This window comes from Phyllostomus hastatus, unplaced genomic scaffold (genome assembly GCF_019186645.2).
Source record: "Phyllostomus hastatus isolate PE091 unplaced genomic scaffold, TTU_PhHast_1.1 phas_contig_86, whole genome shotgun sequence".
Taxonomy (NCBI): Eukaryota; Metazoa; Chordata; class Mammalia; order Chiroptera; family Phyllostomidae; genus Phyllostomus; species Phyllostomus hastatus.
In genome coordinates, this window is record NW_025333977.1 from 81941265 (window position 1) to 81968738 (window position 27474).

A 27474-nucleotide genomic window follows, 5' to 3' on the forward strand; every position below is an offset into this window, starting at 1 on the left:
ATAATAATAATACCAATATCAATTATAATAATCTCTTACATGTATTAGAGCTTTATGGTTGACAAAACACTTCTAGTACATGATGTAACCTAAATTTTAATGGTTGAATGAGGAAGGCTAGGCTTCAGTTCTGTCATTTTACTAATGAGGAAGTTGAAGTTTGCAGAGGTTAAAACTCTTGCTCATGGTCACTTGTCCATGCTAGCACTAGAACTCCAGTCCTTGACTTATTTCTGCTCATTGTCTTTCCTATAAGGTGCTTCAGCTCTGCTCTCTCCTGGGGACACATCGTTCCTAAGAGGCCTACAGCCAGCTCTGCTCTCCTCCCATACCCAGCAGACTGAACAATGATGGAGGCTGGGTATGACTTGAGGTGCGGGTGGGTGGAGCAAGCGGTTCCAGGGTCTTGTGCTTGGCATAGACTCCCAGGTTCCACCACTGCCAGTGTGTGTGCTGTAGAGCTGAGCTGACACTGGCCTCACCCTCAGCTGAATCTGTGTGTCAGGAGGTAGTCATGGAAACTCCCTTCCTGATCAGGAGGGAATTAGGCAGAAAAGAGGAATCAAGTTAATTGCCTGTCATCCCCTCTCTGCTCTCTGTGTTGATTTGAATTAAGCTTTTTCAGTTTCCTGATGTCAGCAGAGACTAAATGCCCAAAGTGTAGGCCTGGGAGTCAGGATCTCCAGGAAATAGCCAGTTCTGAGTGAATCCCTTAGCCTTTTTGCCTCTTTGCTTAGTTCTGACCCACACTTTTCAGGGAAGCAAATCTCTTTGCCTGACCCTCCCTTGATTTCTGACCCAAACTCTCTGACTGTGTTAGTTTTAACCATCTATGATCCTACATTCATTCAACTAGCCATTCCCCTCCTTGGAGAGAAGAAGAAAGAATTGAAAATGAATCCTGCATTTGTTGAAATTCACCATGGCTGGCTCAGAAAGAAATAGCTAAGTAAGTCAGGGCTGGCTGCTGCATGATGTGTGTTGCCCACAGGGAGGGGAGTGGAGGCACGGTCCACAAGTCTTCTGAGAGAGATGTCACCATCAGCTCAGCTGACATCTGAGCAAAAGCTGGAGGAGGTCTCCAAAGATGAGGCCCTTTCCTGCTCTGTTCTCTCTTTAGGATTCCTTCTCTACATCCAGATGGATTATTTGGGGTTCCTTGCATGCTCCTTGCTTGTTTTATCTTTAGCTCTTCAGAGGTTTTTTTATGCCTGGAATGCCCCTCCTACTTTTCTTTTCTTTTTTCACTTTATTTTTATCGTTTACACTATTCCAAATGTCCCCATTTTTTCACCCTTTGCCTACCTCTCCCTCCTGCCCTCGTCCCCCCTTCCCTCTGGCCATCACCTCACTGTGTCCATGGGTTTTTTTATATATGTTCTTTGGCTAATCACTCCCCCTTCTTTCATGCAGTCCTCCTCTTCCCCCTCCCCTCTGACAACTGTCAGTCTGTTCCATGTATCTATGTCTCTATTTCTATTTTGTTTATCACTTTATTTTGTTCATTAGGTTCCACATATAAGTGAGATTATATGGTATTTACCTTTCACCAATTGGCTTATTTCACTTCACATAATAATCTCCAGGGTCATCCATGCTGTCACAAAAGGTTAGATTTCCTTCTTTTTAACAGCTGCATCGTATTCCTTTGTGTAAATGTGCCAACAGTGGAAAAGAATATATACATCCCTATGTTCATAACAGTGTTATTTACAATAGCCAAGATCTGGAAACAGCCCTAGTGCCCATCAGTAGACATTGATGGTGTCAAGGTTAATGGTGTCTTAACCCTGACAATGTCTAAGGAGCCTTCTCAAGGGAGAATATGGGACTTCCAAACACCATGAAATCCCTTCACTATAGACAGCAAGTGGGTCATTGCCATGTGCATGAATTCTGCCCCCACTCCCCACAGACTGTAAGCTCTGGGGCCAAGGACTGTGTCTTCCTCCACCATGCGTCCTAGCACCAAGCACTGTGCCTGGTACATAGAAGGCAATCAATCAACATTTACTGAACAAGTGATTGATTTAGTTAATGAATAATGCATGGACTTTTGGAGCATAGTGTCCTGGAAGAAGGAAATATAGTTCTTATACTTAAGGTCTGAAATTGAACATTGGTTATAATGTATTTGGATTTTCCATACTATTTGTATTTCATTCAAATAGTGTAGATAGAGATGAGGCTACTTTGAGCCCACACACGGTTTGCCCCAAGAACTCTGCCCTGCTTCATTCGGGCCAACACCTTTCCTGGGATTTTAGGCCTAGCTGGCTCTGAAAGTGGCAAGCCCTGAGGTCACATAGGAACTGTGGAGGTAGAGGAGGTAGAATGCAGAATCCTGGAAGGAGGAGGCTGAAGCGAGTGCTTGGGATTCCTCCAGCAGGGTCTTCCTGGATAAGAAGGAGATTCTGGGAGGGGGATGTTGCCTTCTAATACACACTGTTTAGGGAAAAATTACCTCTCAGTTTATGGTGGAGGTGACAACATGACTTTCACCTCCTATCTATATGATAGAAGTTTATAGTTTTTATAGGGTTCTTGGGAAAGAGTGCTGAACTAGGACTCAGCAGACTTGAGTGCTTTCCTGTCGTTAACCAACACAGGACAACAGTTTTAGGCTGTGTCTGTGAATGAAGGAGAGGGCAAACCAAATACCCTCTAAGTTACTACTGTCCCATGATTCTGTAGAAGTAGATTATGGATTTCCCATGTGAATGTTTCAGAAATTGAACTTGTCTGGAGAGGGAGAGTAATACCTTGGTCTGGGTTGTTAGGAAAGCCTAGGGGTGGAGGTGGGTGGAGTAAAGTGAGATTCTCCCAGAAACCTTGTTCCATCTTTTTCTTCCCACCCCTTTATCTCTCTGGTGGGAGGAAGTGATTAATTGCATGGGCTTGGGAATCAGAGAGAAATATATTTGAATCCCAGCTCCATCACTTACTGTGTGTGAGTTGGGGCAAATTTCTAACTTCCGTCTGCCTTAGCTTCCTTACCTACAAATGTAGTTTGTCTTCCTAAAGTTATCAGTAGGGTTGAATGACTTGATGTGAAGAGAAGATACACAACATTTGCTATCATTCCTCACAAATAGATTAGTAATGATGTTGTTTATGTTTATATCCTAAAACTCTAGTTTTGACATGGAATTCTGTGACCTTTTACCCCACTGTCCAACCTGTTTACTATTGACTTTGCATGGGAAAACCTAGGAATCACATACTTTTACTTCTTCAGATATTTAGTTGTCCCAGTCCCCAGTTCTGCTTGGACCGTAAACCTGTTGAGCTAAATGCACAAGGTTCAAGAACTAGTGGGCAGTCAGAGTTTTCTGCCAAGTTACAGTATGAACATTGCTGCAGACAATAACGTTTAAAAAATGCTGTCATCCAAAGCATTCAGGAATAACAGGTAACGGACTCAGCAGGGGTAAGTGTTTCCTCCATACACTTTAAGGGCTAGAGGAACGGGGAAGGGGAAGCCTTGGGTCCCTCATGAATTTCTTGTGTACTTTAAAGTTGAACAGCTTTGCAGAAGGTATGTCATGCCTATGTACTAATAGCTAACAGTAAATTTACTGAGGTTCGGGATGATGACACTTCAAAAATTATCCACAAATTGTATGCTGATTCTGTAATCAACAAGAAATATCTTCTGAAGTGAAAAGGTAAATGATGAAAATATTCAAGTTCCTTGCAAATGTGATTTTGAATGACATGTAAACGTTATTTCTAACATTATTTCTATATACCTTTAATGTCAGTTGTTGGATGGGTGACGTTTAGGATCAGTGGTAGGACTTCACCAAGACCGTCCGGGTGATGGCTCTGGACAGCCACCCTGCCCGGTACACTCAGTTCTGAGGGCCACTGGCCATCTGAGCAGGTACCTACCATCCTCCAACAAGTGAATGGGCAAACGTGGGAGCCAGCGCTGGGCTCCTTGTGGGCAGGATCTGTCTAACTCATTGTTGTGTATCTACAACCTAGGAGGTGATAGGCACTTTACAGACACTTCATGCTTAATGCATTTCAGGGTCTGAGATCACTGGGTCTCTATTAAGCAGAAGATGGAGATGCCTGGGTAGGAAAACCTTATAGCATTATGAAAAGTGTATCTAAGGCCTGTTCTGAACTACAAGGTTCAAGAGTGATACCTCCTCAGTGGGATTTGTCCTTCCTTTTTCACTTAACATCCCATCTTGAATACTCTGGAGTTGAGACTCTGAGAGTAAGGGGAAGGAATCCAAGGGCTTTCGTAGCTAGAACTGAAATACAGGAGTAGCGAGGTTTGAAATGAAGCCTGGGTCCCAATGTGGGACAATGTCTCCTTCAGGGTAAGCGGCGCCCCTCACCAAATATAGCCAATCAAATTTTATGAAGAGGTAGCAGCATTAGTTTTGCCATTATATTTCAGGGTGCAATGAATGAAAGGAATTACTGAAAGGGAGTGGGCCCACAGAAGTACAAGGTTAGCCTGACAGTTAATTAGAGGTTTGAAGGAAGAGAGACTGTCTGTTCTGCAAGATGGCTTCCTGGCTGAGACTTCAAGGAGTCCTGGCAAGTTGAGAATTATGAGATCTGTTCATTTTTCCTTCACTGAAATGAATCATGCCTTTGATGATGATTTTGTGTATGTGTAGAGTCACGTTTTATCAGCTTCTTTCTGAATGATTGCTTATCACCAGGGGCCTTCCAACCAGCTAAAGATTGCCAGAGTGAAGTCAGACTTGAGCTGGAGAGGTAGAACATTCTGTTTTGGAGGAAGCAGTTGGTTGCACCTGCTACTCAGAAACATCCTGGTTCCAGCAACCTCCTGCCTCCCCATGCCAGAGGATATGGCCCACTCTTTGTGACCAGGCCCTGGCCAGTGGCTCAGTGGCATGGCGGCTGAAGGTGGACACAGGAAGTGTTCTTTCCTCTCCCTCAACAAGACAGGATCTTGAGGAAGGCTTTGCGGAACTCAATGTTGAAGGTGGTATAGATCACAGGGTTGAGGGCGCTGTTCATGTAGCCCAGCCATGTTGTGGCTCTGTAAAGCACTGGAGACACGTGGCATGCTGGGCAGTGGGCATTGAGAACGTGGGTCAAAAAGAAGGGCAGCCAGCAGACAATGAAGGTCCCTAGGTTGCAAAGGAAAAGAAACACTGGGTAACAATTTTGCTTCTTCCTTTTGTTATAATGTGAAAGTGACTCACGCTTGTTTCCTTTATGCCAGCTACCATGCTAGAAGTTTTACATACCCATTTAATTTTTAAACCGCCCCTGTGAAGTAGGTGTGATTAGCCACTTTTTAATTTTTTGATGAGAAAACATCAAAATGTCTTTGATTCATCTTAGGTCTTTGTTTCTAAATCATTTTCTAGTTTGATCTTTAGGTAGCTCTTTACTAGTTTTTTCTACTTTTCAATTTATTTTTTAAAATCTTTTTTAAAAAGATTTTATTTCTTTATCTTCAGGAGGAGAAGGGAGGGAGAATGGGAGGGAGAGAAACATTAGTTGGTTACCTCTCACACACCCCCAACCAGAGTCCTGGCCTGCAACCCTGGCATATGCCCTGACTGGGAATTGAACTGGTAACCATTTGGTTCGAAGGCCAGCTCTCAGTCCACTGAGCTACACCAGCCAGGGCTCTACTCCTCAATTTAAAATAAATATTTATTTAATGTCTAGCCATCAAGTCATAATCCTAGGTGCTAATAGGAAAGAAGACCCTAAAGTGCAATCGACACAACTCTCGCTGTGGAGGAGAGTGCTTCCAGGGGCGCCCACAGAGTCCCTACGGTAGGAGAAAGTGAGGTTTGTCAGTGATAATGAAGAAAATGAATTGCTCTCACTAACTCTACACTGTGACTTATCAATTTTTTGGTGTCTGTGACTTATCAATTTTTAATTTAAATAATTAATATTTATTTAATGTTACATTTTTCTACTCTCAAAAACTACCTTTGATTTTATAAATTATGGCAAACTTGGTAGCTACAGAAAAATGGAAAGAAAAAAAAATAACCTGGCTAACACCACTCTAAGTCAATCACTTTTGACACCTTAGTGAATTCATTTTCAGGGTTTTTTTTTTCCGTCCTCTGTATTTAAAATAATGTAGATGTTATCATACCACATGACTGACTGTAGTTTCTTGCATTGCTATTTTTTTTACTTAATATTCTAGGATAAGTAAGCATTTATTAAATATCTAATATGTGTCAGGCACATTTGTTTAATTGTTATCTTATCATTTGATTTATCTATTATTACAAGTCCATATGGTGAACAGCAAGCACAATGGATAAACACAGTTCAATTAGGTGACATGTTGAGTTTCATATTTCACAAGTTTCAGTCTAGACCTTGTGATTTCTACCAGGTAATACTTGTATATAAGCCCTTTTCAGTTGTGTTATAAACATTTATAAATATCACAGTTATTGGATTTCTAATTTCTGACAAATGTGGTTACCTTAACCTGCCAGCTCTGCTGAACTCACCCCAACCCAACTCAACCTAACCTAACTCAGGTTAACCTGATCCAAACTCACCAAGCACAATGGCCAGCATCTGCGTTGCCTTCTTCTCCCGAAGTGGCACCCCCCGAGGCTGCATGGGCCCCAGCTTCAGGGATGTCGACAACCTGCCGTTACTGAGTTTTCGAACCTCTAAGCTGAGCTTGGGTGCCATGGTGGGGCTGAGGGAGTTCCGAGTGCTCTCCTCCCTTTTCAACTCGCCTTCCCCTTCTTGGAAGCCTGGTGGCCCGAAGGCAGTATCTTGGCAGATGCTATAGTACCGCCTCAGCTCCATATGTGCCCGGCCAGGGGACAGGGGCTGCAGGTGTGACAACAGAGGGTCCTGACATTTTTGGGGATACTGTTTATCTTCTGAATGTTCCTGAAAGGAAAAAAAAGAAAGCAACGAAGGAAGGGGAATCTGATGTTGTGTAAAACTGCAGAGGGCATAACTGGGAGTGGTAGGACCTTGGAAAGTTGAGGTAAGTAAAATCTGCTTTGGACTACACTAAAAAGTACCTAGCACATACAAGTATACAACATTTGAGAATCACAATAAACACTTGAGGAGGATAGTACAGGATTATAGCCTGGCCTTTTGAAGTTCAAATGGCTTAGTACATAGAGGAACATGTCAAGTGACACCACTGGGTTGTAAGCAACAAAATGTAGACTGTGGTAAACCCTTTAAGACAAGCTGTTCGGTTTCTTCACCAAATTAATTGCAGTGACATCAACAACAATAACACCAGTTGCAAAATATGGGACTTATTTGAATTTTGATTTAAAAAACCAACTATAAAAAACTTATGAGACAATTGAATAGATTTGCACACTGGAAATACACATGGGGGGGCACAAAAAAACCCGGAATTATCTTCTGAAGGGCAGGCCTCTTGTAGTTCACCCCGAGCGAGATGAATGTTCTAGGAGCCCATCTGTATCAGGGTACCAGCTGGCCTTGTAAGAGGCTGTGTTTGGCTTCAGTGAATTATTTTTTAAAGACTCTTTCAACATATTTGCCCGTTTCATAATAGGTGACTTATGAGCACACCTGCCCACACCTCACAGAATGTTCTTCAGTTTTTGACCAAAAACAGCATGACCCCCATGTCCCATTTACTCAGTTTCACCTTGAGCAACTTTTTTTTGTTGTTTTCCCCCATGAAAAGAGTCCTCAAAGGGAAATGTTCTGCTGATGTGGAAGAGGTGAAACAAAAAACAGCAGAATCACTAAAAGGTGTGAAAATCAACAAGTTCAAAAACTGTTTTGAGCAGTGGACAAAATGTCTCTATAGATGAACTGTATCACATGGACAGTACCTGGAAGGTGACTGAAGTTTAAGCATGTAAGAATAAATATACAGGTATTTATAAATAAATTCCATTTTGGGGGGTCCCTCCATATATATCCTCACCCAAAGATATCCTTATTGGTTTTAGAGAGAAGGGAAGGGAAGGAGAGAGAGATAGAAAGAGAGAGAGGGAGAGAGAGAGAAACAATGATGTGAAAGAGACACATCAGTTGGTTGCCTCCTGTACACACTCTCACCAGGGATCAAACCTACACTCCTGAATTGAACCCTCGACCCTTTGGTGTATGGGATGACGCTCAACCAACTGAGCCACCTGACCAGGGCTGCACATTGGATAATAATATTAGGGAATTAGGGATATTATTAATTTACTTAGTTTGATGTGGCATTGTGATTATGTGTTTTATAAAAGAGTTCATATTCTTTATTAACTTATAGAAATATTTTTAGTTGAAATGCTGTGATGTTTGGGATTTGCTTCATAATCCAGTGGGTGTATGTCAATGTAGGTGGGAGTGCAGATGAAATAAGATTGGCCATGAGTTGATAATTATTGAAATTGGGTGATGGCTAATGAAGGATTTGTTATATTTGTCTTTCTACTTTTTTTATTTTTGAAATTTTCCACAATAAAAAGTTAAGAAATGAAGGAAAACCCAGGATATTTATCTCAGCTTTTCTACTAAGTAGAGGTATCTTTGGGCAAGTTAATTAAATGTCTCTAAGCCTCATTTGTAAAACAGAAAAGAAATTGGGAAAAATGGCTTTGGGATCAGTAGACTCGGAGTAGAAAACTGAAGGTATGTGGAGATTTCTGGTATTTAGGGCAAGTATGTGCATGCTCAACATCTGAACTTCTTTCCCTGTTTGAAGAATCAGACACTGTTAACCTTGAGTAGCCAGCAGAATCCCATAACTGAAGACGTCAACCAGATAGTCATTCTCCCCCTCCTCCCCACCCAGCAGCTGGAACTCTGGGACAAGAACCAAGCCCCACCTTTTGGAGATTCCCACCTAGGACCTTGAATGGGGGCTGGTAAAGCAGAAAGACTTCAGAATTTATCCAGCAGTGGTGGCGGTCAATGTCCAGTCTTCTACCAGACTCTTCCTTAGGCATGAACAGTAACTTCTAAAGCTGTTCTCCAGCTTTCTCATGAGTCTGAGTTACCTGATCTCCTTCCAGTAAATTCCTTTTACTACATAAGTTAGTATGAGGAACCAAGAACCCCCACTATCTTTCCTTAGTTCAAGGAATCACAGTCTTCCAGATACATAGTGCTAGAGTGCTAGTTCACTGTACGCATCCAGAAATGTTGTTGAATGAATCAATGCAAGGGACCTTCAAGATTATATAAAATTTTAAAATTGTGTTTCACAGAAGTATCTATAGGGATTCTAGTATAACACACTTTAAAAAAATTTGGATTTCAATTTGATGGAGTTTTCTACTTATTAATATAAGTTTATTATGTTTTAGCTGAATGAGTGTGATTATGTTTATGATTGTGCTGGTATCTCGTGATCTTCTAAAAGTGACAATATTTAACTTGCAATACATTATTTCTGAGTCTAGGACACTGGGGACAAATTCTTGAGAATGCTTATACAATCTCGGATTTGAGAACATTGACCTAGTATACCCTGTCTCCATTTACAGTATGTTGAAATTCAGTGCTATGGAAGGAAAATTATTCTTTTAAGATTATATATTTCTGAGTGTCTTTTTTGGCTCTATGAACCCTAATCACTACCTCCAAAACTGGCACCGGGAAACCCTGGACCCCTCTCAGTCTGGCTGGCAGAGCCCTCCACTCCCAGGCGGCAGGACAGAAGCCTTTCTCCACTTTCCTGGCAATGCAGACTCTTGGTCCTCTAATATGTCCTTAGCAGTGTCAGCAACCCAGTCACCTGAGCATGTTGGTCTCCCTCTTGTCATAACCTCGAAGACATTTAATATTTTGGTGCTCAATTGTCTTCACTGCACATTTCACAACCAGCCAACCAACCAAGTGGATACTATAATATTCACTTTTTCTCCACTTTTTCTCCTTTTGGCCTTGGTGACTCCTCCAACCTTAAATCTGCTAAAGGCAACTTATACATATGTATATACATATGTATACATATATACATATATATGTGTATATATATATACATATGTATATTTTATAAATAATTTACAGCAAGAGTCTCTGCTATACGAGGCTTGTTTAAAAACTGATTAATTAACTATACATACAAAGATTGGACAAACCTCAGACCTTCTTCATGGGTGTTTGAAGCTTTATTCCTAATATTTAATTGGCTGTGGAGTTTAGGGAGAGGAACACTGGTCTTATATTTAACACTTCCAGGCTCCATTTTATACTAAGCTTGCTTAGGAAGGCAGGGCTGGCTTGAGTTGGAAGGACAAGATTCAGGGTGACCATGAAATTATCTCATTTGTCCCCATATTAAATGGCAAAGAGGGCACTTGAAAGTCTCACGTTAGCCTCCCCTTCTCTAATTTTCTTGGCTCTGCTCATGTATGCTTCACTAACACCCCACTCCCACTAATGCAAGTGGCTCTGGATGGCATCCTCACACCAAATCCAAGAGTCTTTGGCTTCAGTCATTGGGATCATTTGCAATAATCATATGCTTTCTGGATTTCACTTGGTGATTCCTATTCTGAAGTTCAAATGAGGCAGAATCTCAGATCTGTTATAGATACTAGTGTGGGATTATGGCTAGATTCCATTTGGGGATGGAGGTGGAATCAAGTCAAGCCAGCATCTTTGAGAAAAGATCTCTTATTTTTTCCTTACAATTAAAGACATGGTTTACTTACCATTTTCCCTGTGGCATCTGATGGAAATCTGGCCCTTAGGGAAAACTGTCGAATGGGGTGTAGTCGAAGACAGGAAGACTAGGGTGAGTTGAAGGAGAAATAATTGTGGGTTAAGCTCTATACAGTTGAGCCATATAGATGACAATGCCTTAAACACAATATGCGTGTATCTTCATCCTCTAGTGCTGACCTCCTATATCCTTGTTCTACCCAAGCCTTGGAACTTCAGCTTTGAGAGTTTGACCCTCACTCGGATTGATCTGGACATCCAAATGCCTTCAAGATCAAATTCAGTTCTTTGTCCCCAAACCTCTTTCCTGAGCATGTGGAACTCTCTCTTCTCATAACCTCAAAGGCATTTAATATTCAGGTGTTCAATTCTCTTCACTTCACATTTGGCAAACATCCCATTCAGTGGTGTTCAGTTATTGAACAACCCAAATGTTTGGGTTGTTCAATAACTTGGGGTAGAAGTGGGCTTTATTTGCTTGTTTAGAGTCCAAGCTCCATGAAGGCAGAGGCTGTATAATATTCTTGCCATCCCTTCCCTAGAAGATTGCAAGTGATTGGTATCCATCTGTTCATGCTTCCAGTACTTCGTGGGTAAACTACTATGACATTGGGCACTGGGATAAGCAGAATTTGAAGCCCAAGAAATCAGAAGGTCAGTGCTGAAGCAATAACCCTCTTTTTCAGAGCCTAAAAAGACCCCAAAACGTGTCACCAGAATCCCATTCTACCACCTCATCGATGTCTTGTTACAGGGGCAGATCTAATAAGGAAAAGAGATTCTGATGGACTCCAAAGATTCTTGGAATGAATGATCTAGCCAGAAAGTGAATCATGGGAACATACCAGCAGTGCATGGTACAACTGTCACCCTAAAACTTTACACCCTGTATGTGACACCTGAACTTCTAGCCCTTTGGAGACAGTGAAAGACTTTGAAGGGAAACAGGAGAAGCCCAGAAATTATCTTATCGTGTTGCCAAATAAGCTGTGCTCTAGGAAAAGACTATCGATGCACTTCTTGCTTGGGTTTCCTACCACTAAAGCAGAGCCGATACCAGCAGATTAGAAGGTGGGGGTCATACGTGTGTCTCCAGTGTGGCAGTTTAGGCAAAAACATGCTCTGCTGAACACAAAGCTGGGAGGCCATGGGGTGGGGTGTTGTCTTCCCTCTCCCCCTCCTACGAGCTTACTTGTTGGGGAAAGCTGGGCCTGACACTGATGCACTGACTGTTCTGTCGTGTGAGAATCCGTTTCCGCCTCCTCTGCCTCAGTACCACATAGATCCTGGCATAGACGAGGACAGTCACTCCAAAGGGCAGATAGAAGGACACTACTGAAGAGTAGATGACAAAATCAGGGTTGGAGATGGAGCAGACACTGGGATCTCCTGTGAGTGAGAGAAAAGGAGAAAGCAAAGCAGTTTGCCGAATAAAAGCCTCAGTGGGGAGCACAAAATACAGCCCCAAATCATCTAATGCACATGGAACTTTGAGAAGCAGGGATTTCTGGTCCCACCTACACCCTCATCATGTCCTGGTTCACAGACTGCCTTATCCAAGGAGGCTTGCTTGAGTTTCTCATTCAGAAACAACTCTTTCTTCCTTTGTGCCTTGCAGCCCTTTACTTTTGCCTCTTTTACGTATCCAGCACACACGTCCTGATCGTTAAGTTGAGGGGTGGGGGATGCAGTCCCAGACACCTGTGTTGTCAGTTCACTGAGGGTCTGCAAGTTCTCACTCACCTTTGTGTTGCTCACAGTTCACTTAAAAGGAAATTTACCAGTGATTACATGCCAGACACTGCTCTACACTGGGGGAGTGAAGACCAATGACACTATGTCTGCCCTTGAAGGAGCTCCCAGTCTAGAAGACAGATGATCCCTTCGATATGCTGTGCTACATGCCACAGGGGAATGCAGGCGGGGAGTTTGGGGCAAGTGTCACTGAGCAGCAGGCCAGAGGTTCGTGGGAGGGATGCAGCCCCCAGGAAGGATCGTTGAGTGCACTGAATGGAAGAAGCCTTCTTTGCTGAGAATGCCAGGTGTCCATTTTGAATCTGCGCTACAGGGCAGATGGTGGCTGAATATGAGACAGCATTTGCTTTTTCAAGGAATTTCAGTGACAGTCAGGGGTGAGATGGGAAGAGGGCCAGAAAGGATATTGTCACTGTGGGCAATGTGAATTGAGGAGGGTCCTTGCCCCTGTTCTATGTCCTGGAGTGCCCCTGCCGACCCTTCTTAGGAAGGTCTTGTAGCTTTGTCTTGTCACTAGCAGATGCTGAGGTTCCTCCAATGCTCAGGAGAGGGACTGGAACTTGCCCCTCTTGTAAGAGAAATGGGAAGCAAACCAATGTCTTCTAGGTGATATGCCTAGGGCTTTATATACGTTACCTCACCTAAATGTCATGGCAACATTATGTGACACAGGCACCATTACTGACTCTATCCTTCAATGAGCAGAGGAAGGTTCAGAGGGGTTTAATAAGTGGCCCAACATCAAAGAATCGGACCCCCAACCCAGTGTTTTTTTTCCTGAGATTTTTACCTTCTACCTCCCCCTATTAGTGGGACACAGCACATTTGCACTTTGTTCAGCACTGTCAGCAACAGCTGTTGGTACACCTGGCTGATCTTCAGAGTTAGGGATTCTCCAACCCCAAATCTGGTGTGAGCTGGTGGGGAGAGGGCAGCTGCCACGTGGACCCCTCATTCTGCTTCTTGGTCTTCTGAGGTAGTAGAGGCCAGGCAGCCCCGAGGTATGAGCCCCAGGAATGCCATTTATTAACTATGTGATCTTGGGCAAATCATTTAACTATGCCAAGCCTCAGTTTCATTACCTATAAAAAAAAAGGATAAAAACGTTGTGTCCTACAGTAGAAATGAGAACAAATGGCAGCTAATATTATTATTTACTCTTTACTCTTATTATTTAATTTTTACCACCTCTGAGCTTTTTAAACTTAAAAGGGATGGTGTCATTTGCAATGGAAGTTTGGAGAGAGACTTACAGGGAACAATACTTGTGGGGGACGGAAGGGAGCAATGGCTTAAAATTAAGACAAAAAGAAGAGTGTGCTCAGTGTTCAGTGAGGCATTTTAGTGACAGCACTGCCGCCAGAATCCTTATGAGCTACTCCCAAATGCTCTGATTCTCTTTGGCGGGGGTGGGGTGGGGTGGGGTGGGGGAGTGGGGGTGGGGATACAATTCAGGTCAAAATAATATCGTCTCACCAAAGCTGATGTCCACATTCTTTAGGAAATGGCTCATAAAACTTTGAGCAGTGGCCACCAAATTGGCATCTTCTCGTCCTTGATGGGGACAGGGTTAGAGGTGGGACTAGGGTGGCAGGGTGTGGTCTTGCTGAACTTTTAAGAAGCCATGTTGGTGGTGATCAGCCCTTCCCCTAAAACCAGCTCCCTTGTCATCAGCATCTCACCATGATTTAAATGCCTCCTATAATGAGAGATAGCTCAGCACCTTTTGCTAGTGAGAAGTGGGCCACAGGGGTGGCATAACTATGTCCCCGCTCTTCATCTTGTTGCCAACCTTGGTGTGCCAGATTTGTACCTCCAGATATACCTTCTACCCTTCTGTACCCTCCTCTGGATTCTGGGAGCCTGACCTCTAAATTCTATATGTTAACTATTACTTAAAATGCATATACACACATACACACAAACATCCATGTGTGTGCATGGCCATGTGCATGCACTTGTTTCAAGCATTATCTTTGAGGAATATTAGTGTTTGCATCTAGGGATGGGATGGAGGAGTTAGCAGTCTAGGGAAGAAGGGAAAGCTACATTTAAATATACATAGGTATCCCATTACACCTTATGCTTTATCATGTGCAAATATTTATTTTTTTGGTAAGAATGTTGAAAGTATATGTGTGAGAAGAGAGTGAGAAGAGAGAGCACATAGTGATTTCAAGATTGCTGATCAATGAAGGCTCTCATACATAATCACTGAGCCTACATTGTCATCCTGTCCTTCTGCCCCTATTTAAGAAACTGCTTCTGTCCTTAGACCAAGTTTTGCAGCCTCTTCCACAGCCCTGTGAGGACTGTCAGCAGGCAGAGTGATGTAGGAGGCAAGTGGACAGTGAGTGGGGCCCTGCTCCAGTGCTCCCCAGGTCTGAGCTGGGTATATTTCTTATTTGCAGGGCAGAGTGAAGCCCTACATGCCAGCAATTCTGGAAGCTTCTTTCTGCTGAGTCCCAAAGAGGCAAGGGCAGTGAGGTCCCCACAGGAGCTGAGGCTCCTCTAGGAGATGAGGTACCTCATTTTAATTATTTCATTGAAACAGTACTGTGCTGTTAGCACAATAGTTATTGAATGAATACATGAATGATGAATAAATGAGCAAGGTAGACAAATGAGCATTTTACATAAACACATACACAGTCATTGACTGGAGGATAATGGGGAAGGCCAAGGGGTTACTCTTCATTCTCGGAGGCTGAGATGTTTATCCCAACTAATCTTCACATTTAAGGAGGAAACAATGATGATGAGGACTCATTCACTTACCCCTTCAACACAATTTTGTGGGGCACCTACTGTTGGGAACCACCCTGCCTGGTTTCAGAAGCTGTAACCCTCCATGGCTAAGGCTGAGTAAAAAGACCTTGGGACCATAAGCCACTAAGAAGATAAAGGTTATCCTCCAGGCAGGGGTGCAGCCTCTGTCCTCTTTACTTCACCCTGCTGGCCCCAAGCCTGACCAGTTAGCTAATGACAGGTAAGATTCCTCAAGTGAGGGACAACCTAAGACAGGCTTGGTCATGAAGGGGCCCCCCAGGGAAGGACTTGGGGGTCTATAGAAAAAGGGGGTGATGGACCCTCGCCCCTTGGCTTTGCCATAGCCTGAGTCCTCATTCTGTCTTCGAGAAGTCTCCTAATCTCTTGGCTGCCTTACTTCCCCTGCCTGACTTAAGCCTGAAACAATGACAGAGGGTGGTGCAGCCCTGTGCTGGAAAGGGTGGGTTCCCCAGGTTGATCAGGCCTAAGAAAGAATGCATAAAATCCCATGAAACCTGCTTTACTAAGAATTCTCTCAATTTTCTGATAAGGATCCAGCAGGAAATGAGTTTGTTGCCCAAAGTTTTATGGCCCTTTGACTATCTGACCCTGATTCAGAATAAGCCCTCAGAGTTCTTTGAATACCATCTATTGTTTAATCATTTCTGCCTGACAATGATTGATGAGCTTTACATATCTACCCTGTATTCCTATGCAATTTAACCCAATAAAAGCCCATTGAGGAACAGGTTCTAGGCTCTTCTTTGAGAGATTGGTCACCTTTCCTGCCCAAGCAGATCATGTCTTGGTAGACTTTTCTCATCCGTGGTAGACTTATTCTCATCCGTGGTAACCAGGGGTCCCTGAGGGCAGAGTCCCCCCACAACCTACTACGTTCAAGGCACTGTGTGGGGTGATAAATACACTCAATAGCTCTGCTAAGGAGTCTAAGAGGCTTTTGTGGGCTAGCCTGGCTACTTGAGTCCCACAGACATGTGATCAGCGAGGAGGCCAGAAGCAGGTTGACTTGAGAGATAATGAACTTCAAGCTCATTGAAGGTTTTGTCCTCAACTTGTTTGCAAAGACAGGAGATCCTGATGAATCTGATTTTAGGATGATCCTACTATTCTTTTAACTTCATACTTCTAAAGCAATCCTTCCCACTCCCCCACCCCCCAGACCCAGTGTTCTGAAAGCCAGGTGAGCTGTTCTATTGCTAAAATCACATAAATAGCACTCCTTCATTTCTTAGTTTCAGAGGAAAATTAAGCCAGCTGATAGGATTTTCTTGCTTTAGGTCTTCCTCCCTTGAAGATTTCTTACACCCTGTCACTAGCTATTGCTTATTCACTCTAGATTTTTTTGTGTAACACAACAGCTATCTGATTTGGCAAAAATGTAAATACTAGTTATTTTTCTTGTCTGTGAAATGAGAGGAATGTGCTGCTCATTCAGGGATCTTTAGGGTTTCCTCTAGCACCAACAGTCCGTGCTCTTCCACTGCTGTTAGGGCTGTTGATAGTGTGGCATTTGCCTAGAACTATGGGCTTCTGTGGGGAGCTGGGGCGACACTGGTCAGTCAGGCCCCACAGCCTTGGAATTCTCTGTGACCCAAGACCTTGCCTTAGGTATGCATGCAGAAATACAAACTGACCTTTCTTCAGTCAATAAGCGCTACTCCAAGTTGAAAGAAACCGAAGTTCAACGCTTTGCTACCTTCTGTTCTCTGACAATTCACAGTCCCATGTGGCAGCTCATTTCATAAAAACAAACTCTGTCAGAATGTTCTTTTGTGCTGCACATCTAAGTAAAAGTTTATTTACTTCCAATGTCAGGTGTTATTGGCAGAACCCTGCCCTTTTTTCCTCTGCTTTTCACAGGAAGGATAGGAAAAAGGTCTGAGAGAAGTCATTTATATTGGGTGTTTGAATGAACTTGGGAATTTCCTTACAGAAGGAAGAGGTGCTGGAGGCATCCACTTCTGTCAAGATAGTGACGCTGTACAATGAAGGTCAGACTGAGACAGAGAAGGAAGGACACTGAGCCTCCCTGCCTTGAGTTCTGCTCACTACTTCCCAAACTGACTTCTTGCATGAGACCACTGGTCTCCTCTGTGACCACCAGCAGAACTACACTGTTTGGGGTGTCCTTAGAGTAGGCACGTAGTTACATTTTGCGGCACAGAAACCTTTCCTAATATGTAACAACAACAACAACATCAATAACATTAGCTCATGTCTACTGGGCTTTTCTGATGCACCTGACATTTTGACACAATATGCGAATGAGTGGAGTGCTCAGATAGTCTTATTAGTAAACTTCAAGGTCAGAGGGAGGAGATTGTGAGAGAAGCGAGAGTGTATATGCTAAGTCATGGGCCTTCTTTGCCTTCTCAACTCTGCATTTGAAAATCCTTTTGGAAAGATTTCTCTGAGTTTTGTTTCTGGAACAATAATGAGCTCACTGGTGGCAACAGCACTGCAATTAGCTCATCATTCTTCTTCACTTTTGATGTTGACATTAACTGGGAACTCGAATGTCAGATTTTGAGATGGTTTTAACTCTTACCAGGGTGTGTGTATGTGTGTGTGTGTGTGTGTTTCTGTGTGTGAGACTGAGTAAGACCTCACTGCCAGCCTCCAGGAATAAGAAAGAGGAACCACCCAGTCCTGCAAATGTTGGTGGGGTTGGCTGCTGGCTGGGAGTGAAGCAAGGCCTTGGTCTAGCAGTGGTAGTGAGTGCCCTATACTTAGAATGCATTTTTGTACAGAAACAAGGATATAGAAAGTGGCTTAGTTATCAGACTTCCCAAAAAGCATTCTTAACACTCATCGGAACTGATATTTTAGTGCCAGTCAGTCTCTAGCCGTGTTGGGGAATGTTTTTTTGGGAGGCGTGTGTACACTTACTTGTGTATATAAATGCCATTCAGTGAAAACAACAAAGTAACTCACGGTAAAGAGTAATGCAAAGATGACAATAACATCATATTTTAGGAATGCCAGGTAAGTATTTGTTGGATAACTTGTCTACTTAGCCTTTCATGTGGCAGATAAACAAGCCCCACTTGGAACAGGTGGTATGTACTGACATGTCTGTGTATGTTATCCCAATTTAATCCTCATTTAATTGTAAAAGTCTATGAAGGAGGTAGAGTGGAATTATATATATGTAGGGTTAGATTCTAAAGTCAATGAATGAGTACAGTAAAAATTTCCTTTGAAGAATCCTCTGAATCACATATGAAGATATACATGATTTGATTACAGCCCTGAACAGTAATAAGCTAAGATGAATGATACATACAACAATATGTCATACATTATAAAGAGTTGAAAGTGCAACCTGTAATTTTAGAGGTGGAGTTGTAGGGCTTATTTGCAGGAAGTCATTTATAAAAACAAATGTGAAAACTTTGTAACTGAATATATAGACTGAGTCTACATATTTGAATCTGCTGAAGTTTATGCTCCACTCTATTATTGATCAATAAGGAAACCAGTCAAAAAAGTTTACTTGTTCAAGGAGACACAGCTTGTAAATAGTGAAACTGGAACTTCAATGTAGGTTGTTCTGACTCCAGAACCTCTGTCTGTCTTCCTAAATGTGTTCTGACTTCTAAACTCTTGTCCAGCAAATGACTCTTTGAAGATTATTTATAGGTTAGAATTTGCTTGTATTTATATGTAATGTGTTACATATATCTGTACCCACATAAACACACAGCTAGCTATGTGACTTGTACATATACTAGAAATTCATAAACCTGCAACATAATAGAAATGGAATGGATCGATTCAGGTGGACAAAATAAGAAATCCAAAATAACAGTAGAGCAAGAGTCAATCAGTTTGCTCAGCAAAGACTCAGTATTTATCACCAAAACCTGTAACTTTTCTGTATGTGATAATAGTTTTCACTCAACACATGAAATTGCTGGGGCTAACACATGGACATGGAACAGACACAGAGGGCATTGATCCACAGAGGTATAAATTTGGATTGGTGTTTTATGTCAAAATCCCAAATATCTTGATATACACATTGTTTGTCCATCCATCCATCCATTCAGTAGAAGATGTACCATGTGCCAACAAGAATAGGCAAAATTTTTGTATGTTAAAATATAAGTATAAGTATATACTTATCAGTATATAAGTATATTGATGGAAATACACCCATCAATAGTTTAGGAATCTATAGTAGTTCCCCAATGCTAGAGATGATTCTTATCAAGCAAAGGCTCAAAATGTGTATCCTACTCCAGGGCTTTTATGATATGTTATTTTGCATTGTAAGTCAATTATGAAGAGTCATCTTTTCATTAGCAAACCTCATCTGAATTATTAATATGATTTAATTTTTTAACTGGTACATTTTTTCAAATGAATACAATGACATTTCTTTCAATGTAGGAATAAGCCAGATTTTTCATTAATTTGGGCAGAACTTTATCTTTGTGCTAGTAATTGCTGAAGTTTGCTTTATGTTTTATTATAATCAACAAGGGTCAAAGCTTTGCACTCTATAGCGTCTTCATTGGATTACAAAGTGCATTGACCAGGGGTCAGAAATTTCAGGGCTGAGCTCCACTTGCAGCCCCTCACGTGTGCTATGAGTCACATGGGTTTTGGAAGTGAGGCCGTCACTGTTACCTGTGGTGTTAAAGCCAAAGAGGAGAGGGCAAGACACGGCAAAGGCCAGTACCCAGACAGCTGTAATCATGAGGGCCACCCGCCGGCAGGAGCTCTGTCCCGTGCCATGTTGGTAGTGAACTGGCATGACCACCGCAGTGTACCTGTAAAAGGAAGGGGAGAGAGAATAGACACGGTGAGAAAGGGCAGGGGAGACAAGTTGAAGGAAGTTTTAGAGAAACAATCAGGTTGATAAATGTGGCAAGAGAAAAATGATTTTGATGGAGAAAGAGAAATGGTGAAAATAGTAGAAAGGTTGAGATAAGATAGATTAGATGAAGAACTCATTGGGAGGGGTGATCAGAGAAAAGGAGAGAGAATTAAAAAGAGCACAGGAGCACTGGGTTGCGGGAGAGCTTCTTGCTGGGTCTTGACTGATGGCCCAGCAGGTGCACGCACTGTGTTCTCCACCCTGCACCCTGAAGACTCTGGGTGTGGGTGTGTGTCCTTCCTTTCTCCCACAGTTCTTCAGATAATGATAAAACTATGTCCACATAGGTATTTACATCTGCTGTTATTCTAATATAAATTCCAACTCTTATAGTGACAACCATTCCAAACAGCAGAGATATTAAAAATAGAGAAAAATAATATCCAATGAAGTAAAATTTAGTTTTCATCCTGACTTAGTCTGTTCGGATTGCTGTATCACAAATACCACTGTCTGGATGGCTTAAATGACAAACATTTATTTGTTACAGTTCAGAAGACTGGGAAGTCCAAGGTTAAGGCACTAGCAGATTCGGTGTCTGGTGAAGGTCCACTTCCTGGTTCATGGACAGTCGTCTTCTCACTGTGTCCTCACATGGTGAAAGGGGTGAGGGAGCTCCATGAGGTCTCTTTTAAAAGAGCACAATATCATTCATGATTTCTGTACCTAATGACCTAATTACCACTCAAAGATCCCACCTCCTAATACTATCACTTTGGGTGTTAGTATTTCAAAGTATGAATTGGGTGGGGGGACACAAACTTTCAGTCTAATGCACATGCTTTCACATGGTCAAAGCATAATTCTTTATTCTTGTTGGACATTATTGTATTTTTTAAAATTTACTTTTAGAGAGCAGGTACTGGAGACAGAAAGAGAGGGAGAGAAACATCAATTGGTTGCCTCTTGAACACCCCCAGCTGAGGACCTGACCTGCAACCCAGGCATGTGCCCGGACTGGGAATTGAACCAGTGACCTTTTGGTTTGCAGGTAGGCACTCAATCCACTGAGCCACACCAGCCAGGAGACATTGTTGTATTTTCTGTGGCAACTCCTCACATATACTTCTTGTTGGACTTACTACCTAAACATTTGCTTCACAATCATCTCAGACTCAAGCTATCTGAAATATATTTGCCTATCTCCTCACATTCCTTAACCTGGTTACATCTCCCGCCATTCTTTAAGAAATCTACACCCACTACCCAGGCCTTTTGGCTCTCCCTTGGCCTTTCCATATAATTTTCTCACTCATTCACTTAACCTTTCATTCAATGTTTATTGAGTCCCTACTATATGCCAGGCTTTATTCTGGAAATATAGAGATGTGCAAATGGGACATCATCCCTGCCCCTATGGAACTTGGAATTGGACCAAAAAATGTTAATATAAAATGAAGAATATCATGAATGAAATAAGCTGTGTGACATGTTTGAGGATAATGGAGGTTGTCAAGAAGGGGTACACCAACACAGGCTGGGCACGGAAAGGAGAGGAGTACGAGGGGCCAGGCCATGAGAAAAGATAAAAGAACATTTTAGACGGAAGGACAACAGATCCTGCAAATTCACCATTATGATGTCCCTGTAGAATCCCCTCCTTTTGAATGTAGCCCAAACATGTGAATCTGGTATAATGTTGTTCTTCTGATTAGATTACTAATCAAGAGACTGAAGTAATGAAAAGGGAGATTATCCTCAGTGGGCCTGATCTGATCAGGTAATTCCTTAAAAAGGACTGGGCCCTTAATTTAGAGAGATTCAAAAAGCATGAGAATTTACCCTGCTGGTTGTGAAGGAGAAAATGGTCATGTTTTGGAAAAAAGTCATTTGGTAAGGAAGGGTAAGAGGCCTACAGAAGCTGAGAACAGCTCTTGATTGACAACCACCAAGAAAATGGGGACCTCAGAGCTACAACTGCAAGGAAGCGAGTGGAATTCTCCTGACAACCTGGGTAAGTTTGGAAGGGGACCACAAGCTCCAGATGAGAACACAGCCCCACTTACACCCTGTTTTCAGCCTTGTGAGACCCTAAGCAGAGAACCTATCTGTTGTACTACTCACAGACTTCTGACCTACAGAAATTGTTAGATTAAAATACAGCTATAGTTTAAGCTATTACATTTGTGATAATTTGTTCCACAGCAACAGAGGAGACTGCTGTCTTTGTTCAATCTGCTGTCCCTTTGCCTTCCCTGGGTAGCTCCTTCTTGACCCCCTTTAATCCCAGATCAGCTCTCAAATAACCTTCCCAGTCTCTTCATCTTATAGAGACTTCTAACTCTGAACACACAAACCTCCTATGCCAATTAATCACGTTGCTCTTCTGCCTGCAGTTGTCTTGCATTATTATTGAACTTGCCTCATGGAGGGAGATAGTCCCCATATGATTTAAGCTACCTGATGGCTTAACTCATCCTATAGACCTGGTATTCCCCATAGGTCCTTGCACAAAGCAAATGGTAAGAAGCTATTAATTGACTGATTGCCTCATGGATCCCGAAGGCCTCCTTCCCTATAAGAGAACAATTCTTGTCTTAGCCAGGCCCAAGGGATCTAACGTATATCACTGGATCTACATATGCTCACTTTGTCTTTGCTTTCTCAGTGTCCAAGGAACCTGGAGACCAGATTCAGGCAGGAGATGCACAGAGAGGTTAAACGAGAGCCTACTTAACACCTTTGTGCACCTCAAGGCTTGCGGCTGAGGAAGGGAAGGACAGACCCCAGACTGGAGGGACTGGGACAGTACTCCCTGGTGCTCCTCCTGTATGTGCCAGCCCTGCCTGAATCATCTGCTTCTTGTGCATCTAGCATTACAGCTCATGTGTTAACATTTGTAACCCCCCAGAAGCAGCTTGGGGGTCAGCTCTGAGGGCTGAGATGGAGGCAGACTCTGCAGAACTTACCTTGGCCCCATAATGTGTGACAGAGGTGGCTTCTTTCTCAAGAAGGAGTAATAGAGGCCCTTAATTAATAAGGTGAAATTAAGATCCAACCCTAAGGGAGGCCTATGACAACCCAGTTCCCTTCTACTGATGTACATACATTGCAAATCTCTCTTGAGTTCCTAATTTGGCAATGAAGAAACATAGCAAGTAGCACCTGTGGTTCTTCCAGGCTGTTTATTTATTTATTTAAAATGTATTTTATTGATTATGCTATTATAGTTGTCTCAATTTTTCCACCTTTGTCACCCCTCCACCTGGTACTCTCTTCCCTCCATCAATCTCCTCCCTTAGTTCACATCCATGGGTCATGCATCTAAGTTCTCTGGTTACTCCATTTCCTGTTCTTAACCTCCCCCTGTCTATTTTGTACCTACCAATTATGCTTCTTATTCCCTGAACCTTTTCCTCCATTCTTCCCCATTCCCCATCCCAGCTGATAGCCCTCCAAACGATCTCCATATTTATGATTCTGTTCCTGTTCTGGTTGTTTGTTCAGTTTGGTTCTTTAGATTCAGTTCTTGATAGTTGTGAATTTGTTGACATTTTATTTTATCTTCATTTTTAAAGATTTTATTTATTTATATTTTAGAGAGAGGGGAAGGGAAGGAGAAAGAGAGGGAAAGAAACATCAATGTGTGGTTGCTTCTCATGTGCCTCCTACTGGGAACCTGGCCCACAACCCAGTCATGTGCCCTGACTAGGAATTGAACTGGCAACCCTTTGGTTGGCAGGCCCGTTTTCAATCCACCGAGCTACACCAGCCAAGGCCATTTGTTGCCATTTTAATGTTAATAGTTTTGATCTTCTTTTTCTTAAATAAGTCTCTTTAACATTTCATATAATAATGGCTTAGTGACAATGAACTCCTTTAGTTGTACCTTGTCTGGGAAACACTTTCTCTGCCCTTTCATTCTAAATGATAGCTTTGCTGGGTAGAATAATCTGGGTTGTGTGTAGGTCACAGGTGGCAAACACAAGGCCTGTGGGCCAAATCTGGCCCTCCACCTTGTTTCATCTGTCCAGGCACCTTGTTTCTACCCGGTGGCAGCACCGAGCTCCTTGCCTCTAGTTGAGGAGCAGTTACATTTATACAGTCCTAAAATTACATTGGGCCCTTTGAAGGCAACTATGAGGCTGATGTGGCCCACGGTGAAAATGAATTTGACACCCCTGATGTAGGTCTTTGCTTTTCATCACTTTGAATATTTCTTTCCAGTCGCTTCTTGCCTGCAATGTTTCTTTTGAGAAATCAGCAGCTAGTCTTATGGAAACTCTTTTGTAGGTAACTCTCTGCTTTCCTCTTGCTGCTTTTAAGATTCTCTACTTCTTTTATCTTTGACATTTTAATTATGATGTGTCTTGGTATGGACCTCTATGGGTCCAACTTGTTTGGGACTCTGTGCTTCCGGGACTCGTTTGTCTATTTCCTTTGCCAAACTAGGGAAGTTGTCTTTCACTATATTTTTAAATAAGTTTTCAATGTCTTGCTCTTCCTCTTCTCCTTCTGGCACCCCTATGACTTGAATATTGGTATGTTTAAATTTGTTTTAGAGGTTCCTAAACCTATCATTGTTTTTTTTTAAATTACTTTTTCTTCCTGCTATTCTAATTGAATGCTTTTTCTTCCTTGTGTTCCAAATTGTTGATTTGATTCTCGGCTTCATCCTCTCCACTGTTTGTTCTCTGTAGATTTTCCTTTATTTCACTTATTGCAACCTTCATTTCTTCCTTTATGTTTTTGCTATACTCAGTGAGTTCTCTGAGCATCCTGATTACTAGTGTTTTGAACTCTGCATCTGATAAGTTGACTCTCTCCATTTCATGTATTTCTTTTTTCTGGGGTTTTGTCCTGTTCTCCTTTCATTTGGGCCATATTTCTTTTGTCTCCTCAATTTGGCAGCCTCCCTGTGTTTGTTTCTGTGTATTAGGTAGAGCTGCATTGACTCTCAGTCTTAGAAAAGGCATCTGTAAATTGTGGTGGAGCCGTAGGTAATTGCCAGGGCAGAGCAACTCACTTCACCGCTTTGTGGCTCTGTGTGGAGGGAGGGCTGGGAGTGGGGACAATGCCACTGTCTGGCTTCTGGAGGTTTGCCCAGCACTTGTCCCATTTCTAGTCACTTCCCCCACTTCCTGTATGTGACTGGTGCCATTTCAGCTGTTGCCCTGGTGCTGAATCCCAGATGGGGTGGGTCTGCATGCGTCCTAAATCTGTTGTGAGCCCTTTAAGAGAAGTCTCTTGAGAATTCTGGTTTCTTTTGCCACCCCAACCCCCATCAGTTTTTGCAGCCAGAAGTTATGGGGGCTTATCTTCCTGGCGGTGGAACCCTGGGTTAAGAGGTCTGGTCTGGGGCTGGGATTGCTGGCTCACAAGGTGTCCCTTCTGATTTTTGCCCATCACACAGGAATGTGGGACTGCCACCTCTCTTTACCTCTCTGCGCCTCTGTGCCTCCATCCCTCCTACTTCTCTGGGTGACTGTGGCTTCTTTAAATCCTTGGTGGTTGGACTTGTGTACAGCTCAATTTTCTGACAGTTCTGGTTGCTGTTTGTTTTGAGTTATAGTTATAATTCTTTCTGTAGTTGCATGAGGAGCAAAGCATGTCTCCCTACACCCCCATCTTGACCAGAAGAAGAGACTCTTCCAGGCCTTTTATTCTGCTCAGGAATTTAGACTCTGCTGGGCACTGAGCTGTGGCTTTGAGTCAAATATGTCTACATGGGTCTGGCTCTCAGCACTGATTGCTGAGGTACCTTGGAAAAGAGACTCTGCCTTGCATCCTGCAGCTGTCATAGCCAGATAGCTGTCAGGGTTGGGGAGGAAAGATAGGACACACCTCCTTGTGCCCACACTTGCAGTTGGGCTCAGGCCTTTCATTACATAATGTCATTTGATGTAAAAACCTGACCACCCCATACATCCAGTGGTATGCTGTTAAATGGCTAACAACTGGCTCTCTGGGTAAAGAAAGCTTTAGTGTGTACCATTTGCCAATTTCCATGGTACAAATACTCCCACCATTGCCCATTTCAAGATACAGCAAAGGTTTAATAGCTGGACCAAAGAATTGTTAAAATTTTGCCAATTACCTTTCACTAGCCATCACCAGCTGGCTTCAAGCACACCACTGAGAGTTGCATGCTTTCCTAAATATGCTTTAATGTTCAGCAACTCCATGCAGGCTCCTGTTAATCTAATAAGCCAGCAAGTGCAGGGAACACTGGCTTCATTTCAGAAAGCTGGAATCAGAGACACAGAGAGGTTACATGGTGAACGTGAGGTCCCACGACTGGTCGTGGCAGAGCCAGGGCTCCCATCTCCGGGGCCAGCATCTCTCCTGGGTGCCCCAACCCCTTTCAAGGGCATGGACAAGTCTCTGAGGCCTTATGGAGACACGGGCTCCCTCAGGAAAGGTGGCTTGAAGGGTGGCTTGTACCTTGAGAGTGCTGTGGATGTCCAGACCTGAGTTTCCCCAATTAATTGGATTCTATTACTTGCCTGGGAGGATGTTTTAAAATACATATTCTCAGGCCACATCCCTGGATATTTTGTTTAAGTTTTATGAAGTTAAACCCAAAAATGTGTAACAAGCGAATGAATCATATGATTAGACAAGTTTGAGAAATTCTGTATTAAGGAAAATTTTTGTGTCAAAATTACTTGTTACCTTGGGTAAGAAGGGAGAGATGAGATTACATTTACCACTGTTACATAACATTTTTTTTCTAATTATTTTTTTAAACACGATTAAGCATTTAGAATAAATAAATGAGACTCTCAAATCTGCCTCCAGGGTTTTTTTCCACAGGGACTGAGACATAGAGGTTGTTCCTGAATTAGCCATCGGAGGGCACCATAATGCAGCAAGAACTCCGCCAGCTCCGCCGGGGTGAGGAGTTCATTGCTCACCTGGGGGCTCTCTAGGCCCAGTGGGAGGCAGGGAGGCAAAGCTCAGCCCCCTGGTTCCTAGAGCACCGCAGGGACCCTGACTTCCCACCCAGGCAGGCTGTGCCACCTCTTATCTTCCAAATTAATCGCAGATGACCGACTACAGGCAAGGGCAGGGCTGGGCATGGATGCGAGCAAGGAGAGAGACCAGGGCTGCCCCCACCCAGGACCGCCTCTGGACACGTGGGCCTCTGCGCTCACCGCAGGGTTCCAAGATCTAGCTTACCTGTGGGTTTCAGCGAGTAGAGTAGCCCACGCAGCTCCCTCACCAGGCCCTCTCTCCTTGTGTTTGAGCTTCTGACTCTCTGGACTCTTTCTAGCATGGCCCGAACATGGACGGTGTGCAAGGTGGTTAAGTTGGTGGACACCGGATACAGATTGACTAAAATCTAAGTTCCAGTTCTTCCATTAACCGTGTGGCCCTGCACCTGAGATTTGGCCTCTTCTCTAAGACTCATCTTCCTCATCAGCACAGAGGGCATAATGATT

At 42.9% G+C, this 27474-nt stretch overlaps 1 protein-coding gene across 2 annotated transcripts in view; it reads right to left on the reverse strand.

The window, feature by feature from the left end:
- Positions 1-4926: 4926 nt before the first annotated feature.
- DRD3 (dopamine receptor D3) overlaps positions 4927-27474 on the reverse strand; it is a 42142-nt gene continuing 19594 nt past the window's right edge. Inside the window, exons 3-7 of one of the 2 annotated variants that reach the window (XM_045851777.1) lie at positions 19840-19982; positions 11852-12048; positions 6687-6822; positions 6540-6587; positions 4927-5123 (exon numbers count right to left, since the gene is read on the reverse strand). In XM_045851777.1, the coding sequence (XP_045707733.1) occupies positions 4927-5123; positions 6540-6587; positions 6687-6822; positions 11852-12048; positions 19840-19982 (721 nt within the window). Of the gene's footprint in view, positions 5124-6539; positions 6823-11851; positions 12049-19839; positions 19983-27474 lie in introns of both variants that reach the window. The other variant, XM_045851775.1, reaches the window with a different exon arrangement.